Source organism: Globicephala melas, chromosome 11 (assembly GCF_963455315.2).
Source record: "Globicephala melas chromosome 11, mGloMel1.2, whole genome shotgun sequence".
NCBI classification, from domain to species: Eukaryota; Metazoa; Chordata; class Mammalia; order Artiodactyla; family Delphinidae; genus Globicephala; species Globicephala melas.
The window spans coordinates 64,917,647-64,941,898 of NC_083324.2; the positions used below are offsets into that span (position 1 = coordinate 64,917,647).

General features: G+C 38.5%; 1 protein-coding gene and 1 long non-coding RNA gene across 15 annotated transcripts in view; one reads left to right on the plus strand and one right to left on the minus strand.

Moving 5' to 3' along the window:
* LOC132598090 (uncharacterized) overlaps window positions 1–5,243 on the plus strand; it is a 102,387-nt gene extending 97,144 nt beyond the window's left edge. The window contains exons 5-6 of the long non-coding RNA XR_009565792.1: window positions 3,975–4,116; window positions 4,997–5,243. This is a non-coding gene — a long non-coding RNA (uncharacterized lncRNA). The remainder of the gene's footprint in view (window positions 1–3,974; window positions 4,117–4,996) is intronic.
* FKBP5 (FKBP prolyl isomerase 5) overlaps window positions 1–24,252 on the minus strand; it is a 102,931-nt gene that overhangs the window by 8,885 nt on the left and 69,794 nt on the right. For all 14 annotated transcript variants that reach the window (XM_030870974.3, XM_030870964.3, XM_060307737.2 and 11 more), the window contains 3 exons: window positions 10,909–11,065; window positions 6,042–6,132; window positions 3,227–3,310 (listed from right to left, as the gene is read on the minus strand). In XM_030870974.3, the coding sequence (XP_030726834.1) occupies window positions 3,227–3,310; window positions 6,042–6,132; window positions 10,909–11,065 (332 nt within the window). The remainder of the gene's footprint in view (window positions 1–3,226; window positions 3,311–6,041; window positions 6,133–10,908; window positions 11,066–24,252) is intronic.

Consider the following 24,252-nt stretch of genomic DNA (forward strand, 5'->3'; position numbering starts at 1 on the left):
CACCGGCATCTAGTGGGTAGGGGCCAGGGATGCTGCTGAATGCACAGAACAGCCTCCTGCCAAACAGAATTTATACAGCCCCAAACGTCGACTGTGCTGAGGTTGAGAAATCCTGCTCTAAAAGAGTGAAGGAACAAGAAAGAGGGGCAGGTTTTTAGTTTTTTTAACCTTTTTTAACCTTTTAACCTTTTTTAACCTTTTAAAATCCTAGAGTCATAGACGACTTTTTTCTAAATCATAGCACTGGTTTCCTGGTTCAGTAATGGTGGTCAAAACATAGCAAAGCCTGGTTTGTCTGCAAAGGGTTCCATGGTTGAAGGACGATCCTTAACTAGCTTGCTTTAGAAATGCTTTTTTCCCCAAGGAGCACAAGGGGGCGCAAGAACCTCTTGGTTAGAAAGTGTCCTCAGCCTTACCACTCTGCCTCCAAGTCAGAAAAGAGAAACACGTGTGATAGTTAATGCTCTTGTCCCGCAGAATGCTGTCAGCTATGAGGGCAAAAATCATGTCTGTTTAACTGACTTGCACAATGCCTGGCGTAACATCACATTGTTAAACGTGCTTAATAATTATTTTCAGAGCCAAATGAAGAGAGTCCTCTCCTACCTTTCTTCTCTTTAGCGCAGAGGTTGATAGGAGTTTACACTCTAAACGCCAAAATCACTCCCATTTAAAGGCTTATTACAATTCTACCCTACTACAGGGAGAGACTTACCCACTTACGTGTAAACCAAACTGAGAGGTCAATGAAAATGGAGCTCCAATGTGCGGGTGGCATGCAATGTACCCCACCTCTGCTCTGGCCCACACACCCGGGCTCTGCGCTGTGCACAAGGCGCCAAGTCAAACACCCTGGAAACTCTATGGGCCGGGAAGGCAGCACGGCAGATTGATACCTGCCCTGACATTTGAAAAGGGAATGTGTGCAGGAACCCACCTACCAACCATTTCTGAAGTCTTACAGGTAAAACTAGGATCACTGCTGGGATCTTTTACCTATAATTATGAAGGTGCCTCCAGGGAAGTTCTGAGTAGTACAAAATGTTCAGAGACATTCTGGGGGAAAGGTCTTAGGTCAGTGGTTTTGAACCTTTCATTAATTTTCCCCCAATAAACTAATGTTTTGAAAGATTTTGTCTATCAAATTGCATGTTAAAAATAATATGTTCCATATGTGTGACTGCTGATCCAGATTTTATCCAAAGATCAGTAATTTTAAGAGGGTTCATAGTATTATGAAATACACAAATCACTGTTGCAGTTATGATGCTAAGAAGCAACAAAGTTTAGTAACTGTACAGACAATTTAACACTGCTTTCTGTTGCTGATCGTAAATTCTGGCCATCTCTTTATATATTCAGGACACAGCTATATGACACGTGGCTTTACAACATTATTTAAGTCATCAGCAACCAATCAGAGCTTCTGAATAGCCAAGCTGTTTTATTACATCGAGTTAATTCTAGTCAAATGCCAAAAGTTGCAACCCCTCTACCAAATGTTAATATTCTTTTCAGAGGTTTTGGGAAATATAAAAAATACACTTAGACTTTTATGGACTCCAAGTAGATAGGAAAACATAGTTCAGGACCTTTGGTCTTAAGTAATTTTACAGAAAATTTTCTTTTTGTTCTAGTGTATTAGGTATTTGGGTCTACAAATAACTCACCTGGAATCTACCTATTCATAGTTACAGAGGTATCCAATACCTCAATTAGAATTTAAAAAAATCAAAGTTGTTCTTGAGAGTTCAGAAACGCACCGAATTTTAGGGCTGGAAGGAAACTTAGGAGTCTTCTAATTTAACTCCCTCACTTTTCACATGAAAAATTAATCTCTTTGGACCTTAAATGACTTTAAATCATTTGGAGCCATAAAGCCCAGTTTTCCCAATTCAGAGGTCATTCTGCCATATCGTAATGCTTTCTGGTGATCCATACATTATTTTAATGTAATAGTTATAAATAAATAGAAATAATTATATATTATCTACACCCACAGTAAGAAATGTTTTAAATTATGACCTAGTACCCACTCACACACAACTGAACAAAGTTTTGTGAAACAAAGTGTATCCTTACTACATAAGGCAATACACTTCCACTAAACTGATTTCATGACTCAATAATGGGGCTCCTCTCAAAGTTTAGAAAATAATAACCATACCTGTTGCCCTCTGGCTGCGTGAGTCTATGTTGGTTATACAGTCTTACATAATTCTCTAGTTGTTTCATGTGGGTTAATATTGCCTCCCCTCCCTCCAGACAAGGCTGTCAACGCAAGGACATGTCTTACAGCAGGTTCTCCATGAAGACTTGTTGAAGTACACTGATGTATCATTGCTTGATAGACTGTTGAAAACATCATCTAATTTTTTTTTTTTTTTTTTTGCTCCTGGATCACAGCAGCAAGGAAAAAAAAGAAACCTTGACAAAACTCCCATTCTTTCTCTCATTCTCTTCTGCACTAAGCCCTTTCTGCTTGATGTGGAGAAGGTATAATATCTGGCAATGGGGAAGCAATGGATAGTACATTCTGATTAGAACTGAACAAAGCGCTGTTTCTTTTTTTACTGTATCGGGTTTAAAATCTAAGTGAGGAAACAACACATTCCTAGATTATAAGAAAGTGTTTTCAAGAATCAATAAATGACAAATATCATTCAGGAATTTCTGCTTTTTTCTCACAAAAGCAAGTGTGGCAGGGATCATCTTGGCCATTAGAAGAAATTTATACTCTCCTCCTGCCAGTTCCTTTTGAAATCTGTGCATAATCTTTCCTTTTATCATGTACCTAAGTGACTTCCCCAAGACAGTGGAAAGGAAAATGATATGAAACTTAGCCCTTTGAATTCTACTACTTGCTAACAATTATTCTATTCATTCTTTGTTTCGTCCCACAAATACTTGTTGAGTGACCACTATGTACCAAGCAAGATACTTTAGGTCTTGAGTGATACACAGTGGGTGGGCAAGCCGGACCTGGTCTGACTTTGCGGAGGCTTACAGTCTAGAGTAGAATGTGTACAAGAGGCTTTTGTATTCTTTTTGTCACATAATTCATTCTGTCTCACCATTTCTTATACTGAAAATGACAGACTTGTAAAAATTCAGGCTTATTCTTATCCAGAAGGGTATAGAATTCAGAATAGGGAATATCAGCACAATTAATTGATACTTGAATAAATTCTTTGAGATGGGAAGGATTGTACAAAGACCCACATACCTTGAAGTACACAGTTCCCTTCTCTTTGACAATGGCAGCCTGCTCCAATTTTTCTTTGGTATCCATCTCCCAGGATTCTTTGGCCTGTTGTGTAAATGTGTGACAATGGTTAGATGAACAGAGAAGGAAAAAGCATCAGCTGATGTCCATAAGAAGAAACAATAGCTACTCCTAGAGGATACTCACACCCCGAAACACACTGGCTTTTAAAACTGTGTGCCCTTGCCAATGCACTGCTAGGCTAGAACTCACTTTCCATGAGGACAAAGCTGTAGCTTGATCCATGCTGCTCAAGAGGGAGGTGCAGGCAATAATACCGTAAGGAAGATGAACTGTTGAGCATCGTTAAAGAATGTGCCTTTAGAATTACGAGGTGAGGCCACACGATGGAAGCTGGGGCCCCTATCTCCCTCCTGCAAACTCTGCCGCTAAACTGCTATTATAATTTAGGCAAGTTTCTCTCAAGCCTCAGTTTTTCAACTCTAAAATGGTAACACTATTGTAAGTCAAGTCACAGTTGTATATTCATACACACTTTAAAAATTCCAGGTCATGTAGTTGTCTCTCTACTCTGAAACAACCAGACATACTAAAGCCTCCAAACTGTAGCAACTTGCAGATGCGTACTTGGGGAATTTCAAGGAAAACATAAGTGGGAGGATAGAGGTGATGCCAAGATGTAAACAAATGCTTTCATGATCACCTGCTAATTTATACTGTGTGTATCATTACTCCTCCCCCATTATAGATACGAATCCAGGGACAACTGCACTTTCATTATGAACAGCTGGATCATAAAGAGTCAACAGAACAATCTGCAGTCCTTTAGGGAAGATGACAACGGCTGTGTCAGTGCTATTTACTGCATAAGAATTATGAAGCTTAAGTGGGTAAATATGAAATTCTCTATTCAAAAGACAGTGGTATATATATCCCCTCCTTTTTAAAGTGAATAATGAGAGTTACTAGTCTTCCTGGCAACCCTATGTTGATTCTTAATAATTTAACTTTATTATTTAAAAATCTAATAACAAGCACTCTGCATTTTTTATATTAGGTTCAGTCTTTATTGATTATAAATCTATTCTTGGTATTACAAAACAGAAAATGAATTCATGTTGCCTCCATCACTGCCACACACTGTCACATGGTTTCAAATATAATCTCATAGCACTGTGGTCAGAAAAGATGCTCGATATGATTTCAATTTCCTTAAATTTACTGAGGCTTGCTTTGTGACCCAGCCTGTGATCTATCCTGGAGAATGTTCCATGTGCACTTTTGAAAAGAATGTGTATTCTGCTGCTTTTGGATGGATTGCTCTATAAGTATCAATTAAGTCCATCTGGTCTACAGTGTCATTTAAGGCATGTGTTGCCTTACTGATTTTCTGTCTGGACGATCAGTCCATTGATCTAAGTGGGGTGTTAAAATCCCCCACTATTATTGTGTTACTGTCAATTTCTCCTTTTATGTCTGTTAACATCTGCCTTATATATTGAGGTGCTCCTATGCTGGATGCATATATATTTGCAATTCTTGTATCTTCTTCTTGGATTGATCACGTGGTTTCAAATACACCTAGCAGTGCAGCCTGGCCTATGCCCTTGCAGCCGTGACTGAGCACAGGCTCGCTGTGGCGTACTACAGTGAGGAGGCTCCTGAGTGTACCAGGTCCACTGGGCTGTGATGGGAAGGGGTGGGGGTTACTTTATTGCTAAAAATTATTTTCTCCCTCTTTAAAAATAAAAACCACTTTGTGCTATGAAGACAGCTTTGGAGGATCAGTACTGAGCTAGGAGGACTTCAGAAGACGTTACCTGACAACAAGCAATGGTTGTGACAAGAGCATACGTTTGTTTTGGGGAATGTGTTATGATGAGGAACATCACTGTTTGGGGAGGATCCCAAAGTTAGAGGCCTACAGGACAATGATTTCCTTTCTGAGTCTAATAACATAAAAACAGTCACGTTTCCAGTCCAAAGCTTGAAGTATGGAACATGGAGGTAGCACTGTGGGGATGAAAAAGGTCTACAAGATGCAGTTCCTGAGGCTCTCGGGGAAGGGCTGGGCTCTGGTGGTGCAGAGGACGTAGCTGGATGGGACAGCGTACCTAGCTCAGGCACATGCTCTGCGTTTGTCCAAGGAAGCTGCTGCTGGGAGCCTCCAGAGGCGGGTTTGAGATGGAAATACACTCAAGGAGGCGTGCCATTTCTGGAACCTGAGGCAAACGCTCTCTTTTTTTCTACTTGGACAGGTACAAAAAGAAAAAGTCTAGGGTTAGCAGGTTTGTTCCTTGTGTTCCTTGCCACCGAGCCTGGTGGCCCATGAAGCCCTTGCATTTTGGGTAATAACTTGGAGCCACAGTGAAGGCCTCTTCACGAGTCCTGTGAAGGGTATGATCCGTCCAGCCCTGGAAAACTGCACCCCACTCCCCCAAGGAGATGCTTGGCAAGAACATGAACCTTTTTGTCTTCAACCCAGGAAAAAAAGTACAAAAAGAACAAGTCTAGGAACAAATAAGGGAACAAGTCTTGGCTTCTACCCAAAAAAGTTAATAAAAAAAAAAAAAGGCTGACACATAGGAACAAAATAAGAACACTGAGCTCCTTGGTTGTGTATCAGCTGTGCTGTATCAGTTGTCCTGTGCTCTAGTAGCAGCGTCAGAGACAGCAGACAAACTTGGTCATGAAAAGCACAATATACAAACAAATACCATCTATCTATACCACCTCGTAATATAAGACACTAATTTACAAGAAGTGGATGGAGAAGAAATCTGTCATGATTTCAAAGAAGTTGGTATTTTCTCACCTTTTCGAAGCTCTTAAGTGTAACTTCATATATAAGCTCAGCATTAGGTTCAATGCCAAATTCAGGCTTCCCTGCCTCTCCAAAACCATATCTGAAATGGAGAGTAAAAAAATAAAACTTTAAAGAATTGGTGTATTTCCAGGCACCCCCTTCAGTATTTTGAGGCATCACATCAGCATAGAGCTATCATTTGCAAACTACGCACATCAAAGGCCCTGAAGACAAACCAGATGTTGATCAGAAGATATAGTGCCAAGTATCACTGCTGTGGTTTTTTTAAGAAACCAGGCTGCATTTAGTTTTCTTCTTCATATTCATATGTAATGCAACACCTGTACTCCTTGGGACAGCTTGCTTAGTGTGATTTTAAATGTCACTGTCTCTTTTTCTGCTTGATTTTATATCTAGTTCTTTCTATAAAACAGCCATTATTTGACAGTAAGGGCTTTCCCTGAAGCTCTATCAGGACCCAGAGAAGACAGGCACTATAATCATTACAGTGCTGATTTGGGAGAGGTATGTTTTAATAAGCTTTTAACTTTAAAGTGCTGTCCCCTTCCAAAAGTACCACTTCCATTCAGATAAGTGGGGGGAAGGTGCACACATCAGGAAGGATATACGTCCTCATAGTATTTCTTCAAGACTTGCAGAAAGCATACTAGAAAACAAATGTATAATCAAAAAGAACAGCCCCAGCAAAGTCTAATACCTCATCAAGAGAAATACTCTGTACTGTATTCTCATAGCTCTCTGGCTATAACACTGTAAAACACTACACTTTTTAGCCAAAACTTACTGAATAAAATTACGGGGATATATAAATTTGTTTTTGGGGATCATTTAAAATTTTAACACATCCAAGGCATTTGAAGGAGCACACATCTACTAGAATGGAAATTCTGATGGAGCTTTGTCTGTCTGGTTCAGTGGTTTCCCCGCATGTAGAACAATGCCCAGCGTATTAGGAAAACGTTCACTGGAATATACTCTGCTCCATCTGTTTCAAGCAAACTACTCTTTAGTATATGGAATGGCACTGCAAAAATCTTAGTAAACTCAAACTCTCAGGCTATGGTTTGAAACCAGGCCAAAACCAAGTTGATGTATTAATACCTTCAGTTTTCTCTGGGGCAAAAGGACTAGAGTGGGAACACTCACCTCTTGCTATTTGTACCTCTTCTTTACTCCCTGCCTGAATTTTTCAGGAAGAAAAATGCTTACTCATTTACCTCCCCTGTTACACAAGAAAATGGAAGCTGGAGGCAGAGAGAGGCATAGAGATGGAGTGAGAGCTGGTAGGAATGGGGTGTGGTAGTTTTAATATCAGGGCAAAAGGTATCTTCAGCAAAGAAATAAAAGAGGACATAATTACCAGTGGCCAACTGTAGGAAGTTGTGACTAGTTTTCTACTTTGAGCTCTCAGACCGATATATCTCCTATTTTGTTTCTGCCAGCTGGTAAATAAAAGAACATTCCTTAACTGATGGGAATCAGGTAGGCAGGTGAGTCCTCACTGAGCATGTGTTTACTGACAGCATGTTCTATTTGGAGCCCTGTGCTGAGCAGGTACAAACCCAACAGATGCTCTTGCCTTAGACCAGTGGCTCTCAAAAGGGGTTAATCCCCCATCCCTATCAGGGACATCTAGCAATGTCTAGAGATTTGGGGTTTGTCACAACTAGGAGGCTTCTGACTTCTAGTGGGTAGAGGTCAGGGACACTACCAAACATCTTACAATGCACAGGACAGCTCCCCCAGCCAAGAAATATCCGGCCCCAAATGTCAATAGTGCCGAGGATGCGAACAGCTGCCTTACAACGCTTAAAAATAGGAGCTCCGTGGCTGGGGGGCAAGGAGGGTGAGGGTTTGGGTCGAGGGCAGGCACCAAATTGTTCTGGTTATCATCAACGGGATTAAAGAAGACTAAGGAAGGATATGATTTCTACAGTCTTTCCTGGGTTCAAATGAAGAAACTCTGTGAAGACACATGTGGAAAACATAATCCTGGGGGGGCATAAGCTCATACCGAACTGTTTTGGGAGCATTTAACCTGACTTCCTATTTTACAGAAAGTTGTCTGATTTATGCTGGATTAGGCTGGGCGAGGAAGGACCCAGGGCACACAAATTCATCTGACTGAAAGACAGAACACCACAAGAGGAATTCTAGGCTTAACCAAAAGACAAGCTGGATTACAGTAACAGAAGGAATCCAGTATCAATGTTCTTAAACTGACAGGTGCCTGCAGAGAGCAGAGATACAAATAATGACTGCTAATGACCATTAAGCCTTTATGTGCATACAAGAAGCACTTGCACCTTGTATGCAACTGCTCTTACCAACTGCTTCCTTTTTACAGATGAAGAAACTGAGGCTCAGAGAGAAGTGCTTCCTGAGAATCACACAAAGAGGCAGTGGTAGAGCCAGGATTTAAATTCAGACTCTGTGTGTCCCAGAAAGTTGTTAGTTTTTGACCCACACTGCCGCATAACTGAGATACTCCAGCTCTCGGTAGCCTATGTTTTTGTTTGGGGTTGGTGCAGGACAGAAGATAAGGAAGAAAAAAGAAAAAAGCTAAAACTAGCCACACTTTACCTGAAACAAAAGAGCTTAATCAGTCACCGTATTTAAAACAATATTAAAGACACTGTCCTGATGAGAAGAGAGAAAATGGCTTCTCTGAAAGTGTTTTATGAATTCCTTACGAAGAAAACATCCTGCCAAGGAGTCTATCAGAATGAAAGGGAAGGTATATGCCCTGGGGTTTTTGGAGCATGAAATACAGATGACACTAAGAGTAACACAGAACACATATTTGCAACAGCCATATTTATAGCCACACTCAGATGCAATGTATCTATAAGTGGGACTCTGGTAAGACAAGCAAATTCACTGCACACGCTCACTGCATGCCCGGTGGGCAGGGATTCTCTAGATACACGGATAATCTTACGCAGCACCCGCGTGGACAGTCTCCTGGTGTAGACTCTGCACTTTAAATGACTCCTCAACATACTAAGCAACATCTTGAAGAGAAAAGAACATGTTCCTTTCTAACTATGCTAAATTATTTCCATAAAACATATGAAAAAACTTTTATATCTAGTAATTTATGAAAACTTGTTGACAACTTTTATGCCTGAAAAATCTACCATATGTTAAAACGGGGTTTCCCTTTCCTTATGGTCTGAGAGTAAAATGGAAGAGAGAGATAATCATCACAACAGCAATAATAGCTAACATACTAAGGGTTTGGCTGTGTCAGGCACTTTGCTACACTCTTTACATGCATTATCTCATTCAGTCCTCCACAACTTTGTATGGTAGATACCATTATCCCCATTTTACATAAAGGGAAACTAAGGCTTAGGAGAGTCGAGTACACAGCTGGTAAGCTGCATGTTTTTTTTTTTTTTTAATCACTAATCATACAACAATTTAAACTTGCAAGGAACTATTTGCATTAATAAATATAAGGATAATTCCTGTTTCCCTTTGCCATTAAACTTGAGACATCTGTTCCCACAACTGGCTTGTCAGCTAGGTTAAAATGTAATGAACCAATTCATATTATATGCTCACAATGTATAGAGAACTCATCTTCAAGGAACTTAGATCTGAAAACACATGGACATAAATACCACTCTGTTTATATGAGTTTAGAACTACTGTAACTTTGGAATGCTGGATTAAAAATAGTTAGATATTACTTGGATATGGAAGAGATAGCCTCTCTATGTACCACCTGAATTAAAAAGTTCCTTATAGAAACAGATTCACCTAAGTGAACTACAAATACATAGTAAATGTAAATAAAACACACTAAGGTGGGAATATACTAGTTGAAAAAGGAATAAGACCGAGAAAAAGAAGGTATTAAATAAAAGGTGCCTCAGTGAAAGCTCTAAAGGGTTCGAGGTGTAGAGCATTTTGCAAGGATTTTCAAGTGGGTAGTGGCATGACTAAAACATCACTTAAGAAATACGATTATGGCTCAAGTGTTAGGGCAAAGGTAAATATGCCACTGGATTATGACCGAGGCTACACAAAGGCAACCAACTGTACAAAAGGCACAATATTACCTATTGGTAAGTGCAGGTCATCAAGATTCTCAATAACTCAAAATCCTACTGACTGAAATCCAAGGATCCAGAGAGGGATGAGACATGAGATAAGCAGATGCACTTTCACACAAACAGAATCAAAACACCCTGGTTTCTCTCAAGGGTCCATTTCTCAAGATAGAAGGGTTGGATTCATGGTATAATTTTAGATCTAAAAATAATACCAAACATGTTTTCACCAGAGAGACAGTTAGTGTCTGATAGTTCTAAGCTTGGTAGTGCTAATGGATATCCTTATGATGGGAAAAATTTAGGCAAAAATGAGTCATCTCCGCTGCCTTTAGATCCAGGAAGAACACTCTTTTTTCAGGGAGTCTGTATAAGAACAGGTGGCACAAATTCAAGTGGTAATAAATCATCCAAATGCTTCTTCAACTTCTAACCCCCACGTTTTACTGCCTCCTGCCTAATTTAGAGAAAAGGAGAGAAGGGGCAGGAGAATCACGTGAGAAGAGCCAACAGCTTCCCGTCTTGGCAATATGGCAGGCAAAACAAACAGAAAAGCAAAACTTGCCTGTCAGTCCTACCCTGAACACACATGAATCAAGTGAATAGGCTTACAAATGTCTGTAATATTATAAGGCCCATTAACTCACTCTGTGACTAACTGTAGCCTGATTTAATTAATTGTTTCCACTGTTGGCCTTAACTTCACTGAAAATAGCATAAGGTTGATTGAAAAAGCAAGTGTATCCCTGTTCTTTAGATAACTTCACTGTGTACTGAACTGGTATGCTGCTTACCGTGGTCCAAGATACAAAATACATTGTTCCTCACGCTGCATTTTCTCCAGAGCTTTGTCAATTCCGATTGGAATGTCGTGGTCTTCTCCTTCGCCAACTATGAACCCCACATCTCTGCAATCAAACATCCTTCCACCACAGCGGCCTTCCAGGTGGACTGAGGGAGAGGAGAAGGACAGTCAACAGAGCTGCTCTTCGTGACTAATTCAGGGACCTGATAAATGAGTAGTTCCCCTTCCTCATTTCATCTAGAGACATACGTGGTATGTCTTGTTGAAGCTTAGTCTGCCCAGTCTGGAAATTTAAGAGCAATCATATTTCTTTCTGTTTTAAGTTTAAACATAATTACTGATAACTACATCAGTAAGATAGCTTAGAGGATAATAAAGTGGAAACACAGGTTTAACTTAAACCTACTATATGACAGAGGTTTCCTCACCTATAACACAAAACAAGAAATACTAGATTATTTAATAGGTAATTATCAAAATGCCACAAACTTAATATCAAGTATACAAAGGCTTAAACATTTATAACTGCATCTTGGCTTCGGATGCTTGGGTTGAAAAACAACCGAATGGCTATTTCCCCAGTGATATTAAAGGGTTAACTGAATATAGAAGCTCTTTTTTTTTTCCCTAAGAGTTTTAATCTCATTCACAAATATGTCTGAATAAAAATGAAAAGGCCAAAGGCAACATCATCAATAACTAACATATCTGTAATCCCTTAGTGCAGTAAAAAATGTAAAATGTGAAGGAATCAATAGTCTCCTATAACTCGACAAATCAAATTACTCAACCCCCTCCTCTGAAATGTTAAGTGAAGAGGTCAATTTCTCAGGGTCTACTTCCTCATTGCACTCAAACTCAGCTCATTCCCAGGGTAATTTCACATTAGATAAGGGGCTTTTATGTTCATATAAAATAGGAAAACACATACAGATATATATTTTTCTCTTGGTTAGTTAGACTTTTTCTTCTGGGATAAATTCTTTGAAACTTTCCAACTATGTTTAATATTACGGATATTCATTCCTTTCCACTTAGGTCTTTCATTCAGTCAGAAAAATGGATGGCTTGTATGACAGCACAACAGTTGACAAGCAATGTAATAATTTGTCTTTCATAAGAAAATTTTTTGTTCCTACTTCTGCAATATAATGGCCTTGATTCAAATGTAAGGAATTCCTAAAATGCTTCTTTTCTGAGACTGGTTGATCTATTTTAGATCAATAACTTGCTTTAGAGATAAAAATCACTTGTTCTGTTACATTCGTTCCAGGAGACAATTGTTTTCCAAATTCAATTCCAACTTACTCTACTTTTGAACTACTTGATCTCAAAGGTCCTTTGAAGCTCTAAAATTCTACGATTCTATGGCCCAGTAATATAACTCTCAATGTAGACCAGAAACCAGCTTCAAAGCTAATTCCTGTAGTTAATCATTTCATCAGGTTACCTTTAGCCCAGGCCTAGGAAATGAGAGAAACCCTGAAGAGTAAACAGCAGTGGCATAGACACTAGGGGCAGAAATGTCACATGGACATTTATGCTTTGAAGTTCTCTACCGTTTTCTAAGTCACTAGGATTAATACCATCCCGATTTGTTCCCGTTGCAGACATAGGGTGGAGTCGAAGACGCTTGGGCCAAACTAGAGAAGGCCTGACTCTCGAGTCAGACCTTCTAAACAGGGGCAAGAGCTAGACTGGCTCTCAGGGTGGAGCTGGCATACAGAAATTTTGTTCTATGTCCCATACTCATAAATGCACATGACTTTCTATTAACTCACTTTTGGAATGTTCTAGATAAAATACAGCTTAGCTTGCAGCACAGTGAAAGTTCTTTTGAATTGGAAATAGTTTCAAAATAAATTCAACTTTATTATTTTCAAATACATACACACTAGAGAGGTTCTGCAAGGAATCCTAGGCTTAAGATATTTTTTACTGGAGTAAAAGCTGGTGTCTCTAAAGAATTTGAGAGTTTGAAAATTTGTGTTCTTAAATATCTTTAAATCTGCCCAAGAAATTTAATTTAGACTAATGTGATGATACTTTTCATGAGAAAAGATTTGCTAAGCAAAGTGAGTTTCGGCCCACATATTATAGAATATCTCAAGCATTGAGATTTATTATCCTAGTAGCTCACAACTTAGTTGACAGATCTTTTTGAGTGAGGTGTATTGTTAGAAGTGTTTCCTCCCTGATGGAGAGTACATTTAGTGGGGGAGGAAACTATCAGTACATTCGTTGTGGTTTTTGGTTGATCAAGTTTGAATGTGTTTTCAAAACAGGAAATCCAGAGACTCTGTGAAGGATTCCTGCCTGTGTGTCAGTTTCCTAGGCTGGTTTTTCAGCTTGATGCATATACTTGATATTAAAATTATATAAATAATTTCAGAAGTTCTCTTTACATGTGATAACCCTTCATATTAGGGAAAGAAAAGACTGGCTACTAATAAACATGTTGGGAAAGATAAGTCAAGCAAGCAAGCAAAAAAAAAAAGTTCAAGTCAAAGTATAATGAAGGCATAATTAAGAAAGCAAAAAAAAAATGTTCACTGCAGCCGGTCTCTCTAAGAGAAACAATATATGGTAGAACCAATGTTTTTGGCCACCTAATAGGGAAACATTTGCAATAACTCTTATAAATACTTACTACCTTATATAGGGACCAATCTTTTTTTTCTATTAAATCTCTTTGAAGTTGAACCTGAATAAGCACTACCTACAGTACCATAGAATCTTAAATTGATAAACTGATACGCATGCGTGCGTGCACACACGCAGCAGTCTTTACGTGTATATATAAAACCTTTTAATACTGACATTATCTGGAATGTCAGAGCAAGAGGAGGTATCACAGCCTCAGGGAGTATAGTCCATTGATTCTTTACATCTACAAGTAGCAAACACTCTCGCTAGATTAACTGGTTTCTAAAATTGGAACACTGGTGTGACAAGTTCTATGACAGCTGACAAGAACTCCTCCCCACCTTGGAGCCGAATGCCGCAGCAGGGACCTCCATCATGGTGACAGATGCAGACATACCTGACTCCTATAGATCCAATTTTTTTTTTTAATTGTCTCAATAATTGTTACCAAAGAAAACCATGGCAGCTCTGGCTGTGGAAGACCTGTGGTTGCTTTTGACCTTGTATCGCTTAGTGCAAAAACTCATTTAATAAATATTTAATAATAACCATCATGACTCACTGGGAGCTTGGCCTCTAGGGCTCAGGAGGTCTGTTGCTAATTCCAACCAGCATGATTTACGGGAAGTAAATGATCTATGACGTGCCCAAAGAGAATAAAAGTACATACAGGATGCTTCTACTTAGGGTTTTTTTGGGAAGAGAAAGAAATACACAAGTTAAAAAGGGACAACATTTTCTCTTGACTTAAAGTCTACGTAACTTAAAGGGGGGAGGTCCTCCAAACCCCACGAAGTCAAACCGAACCAAATTACCGAGCCTTGCTGCGCAATCCGAGTGTAACCACATCAAGTGAGCCCAGTCTGCTGCAAAACATCACTTAAACTGGAGCTCTGACTTATTGTTCTCTTACTGCCCTAGAGCAATTTTGTTTTGAAGAGCACAGAACACCCTGTTCTGAAAGTGGCTGGCACATGAACTCGATGTGCTGACAGCAATTTGTACTCCGATTAAAATAGGGGGGAAAAGGAAAGAGTGCACTGCAGTAAGGAAAAAAACTGGAATGCAAGAACCCGAAAACTGTATAGTTTGTATTTTAGGAAGCAAAACTGAGAAAGAGGCTCCATAACCCCCCAAAAAAAGTGCTGTAAACGCTCCAGCCTAAAGACGTTAGCTCTGGTAAGTGTCTGTTTTTCCCTTTTCTAATTATAGTAGTTGGTGTCTGATAGCTTTGCACTCATTCCCAAAACAATTACTAGGTCATGGGGATCTGAATGGGAATGTTGTAATGGCATTACGACTAGACAAGACTGGTCATTTAGCCAGAGAAAACCAGGTTGTGACAGGTTACTCCCACTCGGCAAGGGTTTTCTCTGCTGCCTAATTCATGCCAAGGGAGTTTCTCTCTGCCTGCATTTCCTGCCTAACAGAGCAAAGCATCCAAGAGACAGTGGGATCTTAATGACCCCCTGAAAAAGGCAAATCCAGAGATGGATTTCTAAAATCAGGAGAGGCATATTAATCACTGATTAGAAGAGAAACTCTTCCCCTCAGTCATGGTGGTCAAATTTCCCCCAAACTGCCTCCTGTCCTCTGTACCATTTTGTACTGTGATGAACAAATACCACTGGAAGATTGCTCATGGCACTGAGGGGACAGATGCTGAGGGCAGGTGTGGAACCTGGCTACTTGAACAGAATAACATTTATGCAAATGGTTATATGCCTTAGTCTAAACAGGAAGCATGCACACAGCAATAAATTCTATACCAATACAAATCCTCACCACTCTCCTCTTTACACCAGACTGGACTCCAGTCCCATTTTGTCACTTAACAACTGTGGCTTTGGGCAAGGTCATTTCAATTATCTGAAGCTCAGTTTCTTCATCTATAGAACAGGGGAAATAATGTCAGCTAACTCCTAATTGTTGAGAGTATTAAATTAGGTATTGAATTAAAGCTTTTAGCCCAATATCTGGCATGCATTTATTTAATGTCAGGGTGGCTACTATGTGAAAATACTGTGTTATGTGTGGATAGACAGAGATGAACTCAATGAATGTTAGCTATGATTATTTTCCTGCAATTAGTGGTAAATTATACCAGATTAAACATGTTTTAGAACTTGGTATAAGAAACCACTTGATCGCTCCAGAGAGAGAGCTGTCAAAGTATGAATAAAATTCAAAGTAGGCAAAGGCAATATCTTATTTTGTACCTCACAGTGTGTACAACTGTGTGTACAACACACAGTTCAGGGCCAGAAAGTAAATATTTATTTAATGATTAATCTGAAAACAGGGCATTAAGGAAAATGGTAGTCATTTTCACTCATTTATAGGAATTTTCCCTTTTGAATATGTTAGTACTCCTATTTTTAATAAATGCCAAGAGCTATTTAACTTCTTTACTGATATGGAGTTTTGTTTTTTAATACTATTCCAAAATCAATGGTCCACTGGCTTAATTTCTTAATAACAAAAAGATTATTTTCTACTAAGATTTTACTCTACCCGAAGACTTGAAGATACCTTTTTAGAAGGAGCTATATAAATCCAAAATATATGAAAGAATAAACACTATCCATTTTAGACCCAAGTACCATACTACATTATTTTGTGAAAATATATAATAAAATGGTTTCAAGAATCTGCTCTCTCTTACTGGACAAAATTTGCCAGGACATTCATAAATACTTCAAAAGCATGTGAAAAACAAACAAAACCCAAAAAACCCTCATAGCTCTATCAGATTTCAACATGGTCATACATGAAATCTTTCCTCTATTTTCAATTTTGGACCATTTTGGTTTTTGGTGTTTTATTTATAAAGAACACATAGCTAGATTTTGTTGTCATCACTGTGTTAACCTTATAAGAATTTCTGCCTTTAATAGGTGACTTTATCTCATTCATATTTTTTATAATCACTGACATGATTGATTTTATTCCTACAATCTTATTTTTGATTTCCCACATAATGTTTTGTTATTCTTCCTTTATTACTTTTACTAAATTTATCAACCTTTCCTCGTTCCTTTACTTCCCCACTCCATGCACAGTCGCTTGGAAGTTCTACATCCTATTCTTACTGGTACCTAACGTTAAATTTTAAACAAATCATTCAACAGTATGTGTGTATATATATACACACACACACACATATATGTGTATATATATACACACACACATACATACACACATATACATATTTATCAATGTGGACTAATCAGCATAATATCTCCTTGAATAAGAAAACCTTCTTAGACCATTTGCTTCCCCTCTTCATTTCCCATTTGCACCTCATTTTGTTAATTACCGTAGCTCCATACTGTTAAACAATTATTATTTTAACATTATAGTTCTACCATTTCAGAGATCCAAATTCAGCTGTCATGTTATGGAAATTACTTTATGCTAATGTTTCTTATGCCTTAAGTCTTCACTTCTTGGCTTTATTTTTTGTGACGTTTTAGAATATCCTATAGTATTTTTTTCAAAAAGGGCACAAGTCTGCATACTCCAAAGTTAATTTTGTTCTCATAGTTAAGTGATAACTTGGCTGAGGATAGAAATTTAGCTTTAAAATATTCAGTTACAGACAATGCTCAAAGCACTGTCTTTTAATATTTAGTGTCACAAATAAGAAGTCTGATGTCATTCTGATTCTCATTCTTTTGCACATAGCTTATTTCTCCCTGGAAGAGTTCAAAATTTTCTTTTAAGTTATGGAATTAAGAAATTTCACCAGATATATATACAATGGAATATTACTCAGCCATAAAAAAAAGAATGAAATCTTGCCACTTGCAAAAACACAGATGGACTTAGAGGGTATTTATGCTAAGTGAAATAAGTCAGACAAAGACAAACACCCCATGATTTCACTTACATGTAAATCTAAAAAAACAAATGAACAAATAAAACAGAAACAGAGTTAGATACAGAAACAAACAGGAGGATGAGAGAGGAGTAGAGGGATGAGTGAAATAGGTGAGGGAGATAAAGAGGTACAAATTTTGTTAGAAAATAAATGTCAGGGGATGTAATGTACAGCATAGGGAATATTGTCAGTAATACTGTAATAACTTTGTAAGGTGACAGATGGTAACTAGACTTATCATGGTGATCATTTTGTTAATGTATAAAAATACTGAATCATTATGTTGTATACCTGAAACTAATGATATTTTAAGTCTATTATACTTCAATAGGAAGGAAGGGAGGGAGGAAGGAAAGGGAAATCTCACCAGGATGTATCTAGGTGAAAAAGCACTCCTTACTCCCGTGTGCCACCATCAACTGGCCCTTTCAACCTTAAGATTCTTCTATCTTGGGGCTTCCCTGGTGGTGTAGTGGTTAGGAATCTGCCTGCCAACGTGCAGGACACTAGTCTGGGAAGATCCCACGTGCCACGAAGCAACTAAGCCCGTGCACCACAGCTACTGAACCTGTGCTCTACAGCCCGCCAGCCACAACTACTGAGCCTGCATGCCACAACTACTGAAGCCCGTGTGTCTAGAGCCGTGCTCTGCAACAAGAGAAGCCACCCCAATCAGAAGCCCACGAACCAAAACGAAGAGTAGTCCCTGCTTGCCGCAACTAGAGAAAGCCCAGGCACAGCAACGAAGACCCGATGCAGCCAAAAAAAATGAAAACAAAAAAAACTGTGTGTGAGGTAAATTCTTCAGAAAAAATTCTTCTTTCTCTAGGAAACCTTCTTCCATTACACGTTTGGTTAGATACATATCATCTATCCTTGATTATCCCAGTCTTCTAATTTTTCTTTCACTTTTCATCTCTTTGGTGTTTTTTTTTTCCCCCTCTGTGTTCTGAGATATTCTTCACTATCTTTTGTATCACTAATTCAAGATTCTGGGACTGTCCATTTTGCTTTTCAAACCTTCCTCAGAGTTCCAATTTTGATAATCATATTCTTAATTTCCAGATACTTTCTTTTTTTCTTTTTTTTTTGCGGTACGCGGGCCGATCTCACTGTTGTGGCCTCTCCCGTTGCGGAGCACAGGCTCCGGACGTGCAGGCTCAGTGGCCATGGCTCACGGGCCTAGCCGCTCCGCGGCACGTGGGATCTTCCCAGACCGGGGCACGAACCCGTGTCCCCTGCATCGGCAGGCGGACTCTCAACCACTGCGCCACCAGGGAAGCCCCCCAGATACTTTCTTATCTTTTCCTTTTTCAGAGAAGCTGATTTTTCTGACTCATGAATTTAATATCCTGTTAAATATCTCTGAAGATACTAATTAGTATTTTGAAAGTTCTCTTCTATTTCTTCTTAGTCCACCTCAGTGCTTCCATTTCGTGGTATTTGCTGATGATTCTGTATTGTTTGGTCATGCTTTAAAAGGAAGGATTCAGAAAGATCAAGTGATTTTAGTTACCTGACACAGTTTTTCTAAGCCATTGGATATACTTCCATGGTAGGCCTTTTCGCAAGAGGAGTGGGCTGATCATGCAGATCTCTGGGTGAAGATCCCAAAGATATTTATTGAGCATTTACTACATGCTGAGCATCATGTGCACAGGAAGGCTGGGGACACCTTTTTCCACTGGTGATGTAGGAAAAAGTTTTACTTCAGGAGCGAAACACTTCTGCTTATTTACTGTTGTGCAGAGCTGCTTTCACTTTTTTCCCCTTCAAATCTGTTTTAAAAGCTCAAAGATACTTATGTTCTCATTCTGTAGTCCAAGTCCTAACACACGGAGCCTTCTGAGGCAGATCCCTACTTTACTTTAGAAATTGGGCCTTACTGGCTTTAGCTTGGGAGCAAAAGTCACAGCCAGGCCCTAGAGTAGTAATTCTCGAGTAGTAATTCTCAATCCTTGGCTGCAAACTAGAATCACCAGGGGTGTTTTTTGTTTTTTAAATACTTGTGCCTGGAGTTCCATCCTTTGAGATTTGCTATTCTTATTTAACTGGTCTGGGCTGAGACCTGGGCATCAGAATTTTAAAAGCTCCCCAAGTAATTCTAAATTCAGCCAAAGTTGAGAACCACTACACTACAGGCTTACTAGCCCAGCTGTTCCATATTGTTTTATAACAACCCTGATGATTACCCCATAGCCTGCCTTGGCTCCCTTGCACCAGCTGACTAAGCTTGGAGTTCTTCCCAAGCTTGTTGAGACGAACAGTATGTACCTCTGCAGAGGTCTTCTCTACACCTGTTGTGGGTTGGGTTTCCTGAGTCTAGTTTCCATCAGTCCAATTTTATCTACTTTACGTATTCCAGAAATTCTCCATAATTTCTGATCCACTTCTTGTAGTCTTCCTATTTTCCACCACTAATACGGATTTCTTCCTCTTTTTTTGAAATCATTCTCCACCCCTCCCCTCCCCATCTCTCATTTCAGTGGGATTTGCAGAGGGAAGGGTACTCCAACAACTTGAATCCCTGCAGATCACTCTGTTGAAATTTTCACATTTGAAAATACTCCCGATTGTCTGCATTCTTTGCATTGATGTGGCTGAAAGCACTGTGAGGCAAGAGAGTCACACACAGCTAGCATTTTGATGTGCCTACTCCAAGCACGGAAGTTAACTCAGAAGATGTGAGAGATGGGAGTTGGGGGAAGAGGAGCTGGTAGCTATTCAGAGCCTTATGTCAGATTGGCTTTTCTAAGAAAGTAAAGCTTAAAAGTAACAATGTAGCCACTACAGGCAATGAAGCTAAAGTATGATGACTAAAGTATCAGTCATCATGATAATGTCAATTAGAGTACCTTAGAACACAGTGACTTTTTTTTAATGGAAAAAGGACAACACTGAATAAAAATTACAAGATGGTCATCTTAATTGACATAAAGCACACTGGAACAGAATCTAAAAATTGATTTGCAAGCATTAGGATCCTGACGGAGTAAAAATCACAATTTCTTTGAGAAAGAATAAATTCTGTCAAACTAATGTAAATTCTCTTTTCCCCAAAGAAATTATTAAAAGGAAGCAAAAGATCACAATTCAATAAAAGCCTTTTGATTCAGTCCACAACTTTGTTCTTCAGAAAACAAACCAGCAAAAATCCTGGAGAAATATGATTTAGGTAACATTACTAAGAAGATATATAATTATTTTTAAGACTGTTACTGAAGACAAACTGATCATGGGTTCTAGGTCAACCCTGGTAGAGACAAAATAATTTGCTGATGGACTGGCTGTAGAATATAAGAGAAAGAGAAGTTTATTTCCTTAAATCTATTTAAAGGACGCAAAATAAATGATATAAACATTTATTTAGAGAAATAAATTTATTTAGAGAAATAAATTTATTTATTTATAGAAAAAAGAAACTAAGTGTCTACCATGTATTAGGCACCTTTCTTCCCTTAACTGTCACAACAATCTGTGGGGGTAAAAGATTATTATTCCCATTTTACAGATGAGAAAACTGTATGCTCAAGGTGATTAAGTAACTTGTCTAAAGTCATAAAAATATCAAGTAGTGATTCCAAGATTCGAAATTCACATCTATCACTTCCAAAGCCTGTGTGCCCCCTCCCCCGGCTATTCACTGTACCTTTACACAGAAATGACAGAAACTTGGTCACTCTTGTGTATCTATAATGACATATCATAATGGATGATCACTGTCTATAGTTTTTCTTTCACTGTGGAACTGGCTTTAGTTCTAGGATTTCTACTTGGTTTTGAATCTAATAGTATATGGGTGATGGTACCAAAAAAAGGCAAACCAGTAAAGTGAAGACTGAGTAGACTTCAAAAGGAACAAGGTGATCTTGGCTTCTGACACAGACCACTCTTGAGTCAACCTTCTGTCCTCCTCCCACACAGAGCTAACTGGTTTCAAAGAGGGAAAGCAGGACACCTTAACCTTGATAAGTGACAATACAATAAAGTTTTATAAAATTGATTTGTTCCAGAAAACCAAAAAGGGCTTTTGGGAGAAAAAGTAAGAATAAACCATTTACTCTCAAATTTCCCAGGAAAGTACAATCTAACAAGATGAGAGACAAAAAAATTAGTCATTGCCCTTTCTTAATACATTTAGAAACAGAAAAAAAAATTATATAAATGATTATTCACATATATTAAAAATTCTATTCATAGTATATTATCCTTCACGCAAGAAGGGGACATAAAAATACATGTATCTGCTCACTTCTGCAAAAAAATACAATAATAAACCAGGAACTAATGAGATTGGTTACCTATAGGAGGTAGGAAGGAACAGAGTGGAAATAATGAGGAAATGGGAACAGGTTAGTAGGGATGAGGGGGGGAATAACACTTCTGAGTATATCTTTTTGTATCATCTAAAATCATGGTAATGTTTCATACACCAAAAAAAACAAATAATTAAAACCTACCAGAGTGTGGGGGGAACCCCAATGGAAGGTAAACATAACAAATGAACTTAACTGTATTACAAATGAATAACATAACCATACTGAAGGGAATGAGGATGAAAGAACTAACCTAAGTTGGAAAACAGTGTTTTCAATGTATGCTATAGGCTAATGACAAAAGGAAGTACACTCAGATATTTCCTACTTAGGAAAAAATATTTTTTTAAATATTTATTTATTTATTTAGGCTGCGCTGGGTCTTAGTTGCGGCATGCAGGATCTTTGTTGCAGCATGCAGACTCTTAGTTGCAGCATGCGTGCAGGATCTAGTTCCCCGACCAGGGGTCGAACCCAGGCCCCCTGCACTGGGAGCATGGAGTCTTACCCACTGGACCACCAGGGAAGTCCCAGGAAATTTGTTTTTCACAGGGGTATGGGTTAGCAATTCTGAAACTACTTTCTGTATATACCATGATTGAGCAAATAAATAAATACACTGTGAATAATGAGAGCCAGGTTTCTCACTGTTGGAGAAAGCAATTTCAAAGAAGCAAAGAGAGGAGGCTAAAACAAAACTGTGGTGGGCTGAAATTGAAAGTGTCAGTATGTACTCATAGTTTTTAATACACATATACAGACTAATACAGAAGTACACATAGAATGTGTATATATGCATGTCGAGATATATGTATTTTCTAGCTCTGTTAAGAGGTTCTAGAAGCAATAACATTCCATAGCATGAGTATACCTAGCACCCAGATCTTCATTTCTAAATACCATTCTCCAGTAAAAGGAATCAGCTCCTTGGAGGAATGGCTGATTCCAGACCGGGGGCAGGAAAATTACCAAATAAGCCCTAAGCATCTAGTGGTGTCATAAGTAAGAAAGTGCTCAAGAAACAATGTTGAAAGGACCAAAGAGCCAAGTTGAAGGAGTTTCCAATGGCCAAATCTAGGACAATCTGAGCAACAAAATAAATAAGTATAGTAATGAATAATAACCTACAGAATAAAATGACATCCATGGGTCAATACTGATATAAATAAACGACTGAATAAACAGGGGAGAAGAGGCAGCTCTTCCTTACAGCAGAATTCTAATTAAATGTAGAAGAAACAGTGGACATAGAAAAATCACCATTAGGCAAATACCACAGTAATAACTGTTGCATACAAAAGTCATTCATGGATGCTAAAATTAGTGTGTGAAGGTGTGATGTAAAAGAGGTTATCTGAATAGTTTCCAAGTATTTCCTTCCCAGTGAGATACTTAGTAACTAGAGAGAGAAAAATAGTAACTTTACAGTGGAGAAACATGGCGGACCCCACCTTAACCAAGTGGCCCAAGTTAACATCAACAGTAATGAGACATCAATGTCATGTACTTCCTGATAATGATGAACTGAGATGGGCACATCACTTATGTATTTTTCCAAATATGCATAGCCTCAATCTAATCAGGGGAAAACATCAAACCAACCCAAATTAAGGGATATTCTACAATAATTGGCCTTCAATTATTTAACTTTAACTTCAAAAGTGTTAAAAGTCATGAAAAACACAAAGACTGATCAGCTGTCACAGATTGGAGGAGACAAAGAGACATGACAACTAAATTACAATGTTGGATCCTGAATTTGATGGTGGACTTGAAAAAGGACATCAGCGTGGCAACAGGTGAAATTCAAGTAAGATTTGTAGAATAGTTAATAGCACTGAATCAATGTTAATTTCCTCATTTTGATAAAAGTACTGTGGTTAAGTAAGATGTCAACATTAGGAGAAGCTGGGTGAAGCATATAAGGAAATTCTCTGTACTAGTTCTGCAACTTTTCCAGAAGTCAAAAATTATTTCAAAATGAAAAGTTAAAAAAATGACTCCAATTGAAAATATTACCAAAAGCAAGATTTGATTTAATTTAGCCTGCTCCAAAGTTAACTCTACAGTGGTAGTTTTGTGGTATTGCCTATAACTGGGAAGCTCTTCCTTTTAATTTAGTTGACAAAACCCTCCAATTTTAAAATATATAACTTGTTAAATCTGGGGAGTCACTGTATCACAGGGGGAAAAAACCCTCTACTTCTGTATATGTTTGAAAGTTTTCATAATAAAAATTTAAAATACATGTTATAGACAAGATTTTTAAGTTCTTGTTAATATATTGAGGAGAATTTTCTATCATTCCTATAACTTTCATAAACATTTAGAATTCTATCAGGAATTTTTCGGGCTAGTAGGACCTTAGAAATTAAGGAGTCTACCCCTGCATCACTGGACAGGAAAGAAGCTGATGCCAGAAAGGCAACGTCTAGTTAGAGTGGGCCAAAGCCTGAACCCTATCTTCCGGCTCCTGGTCCAGGTATTT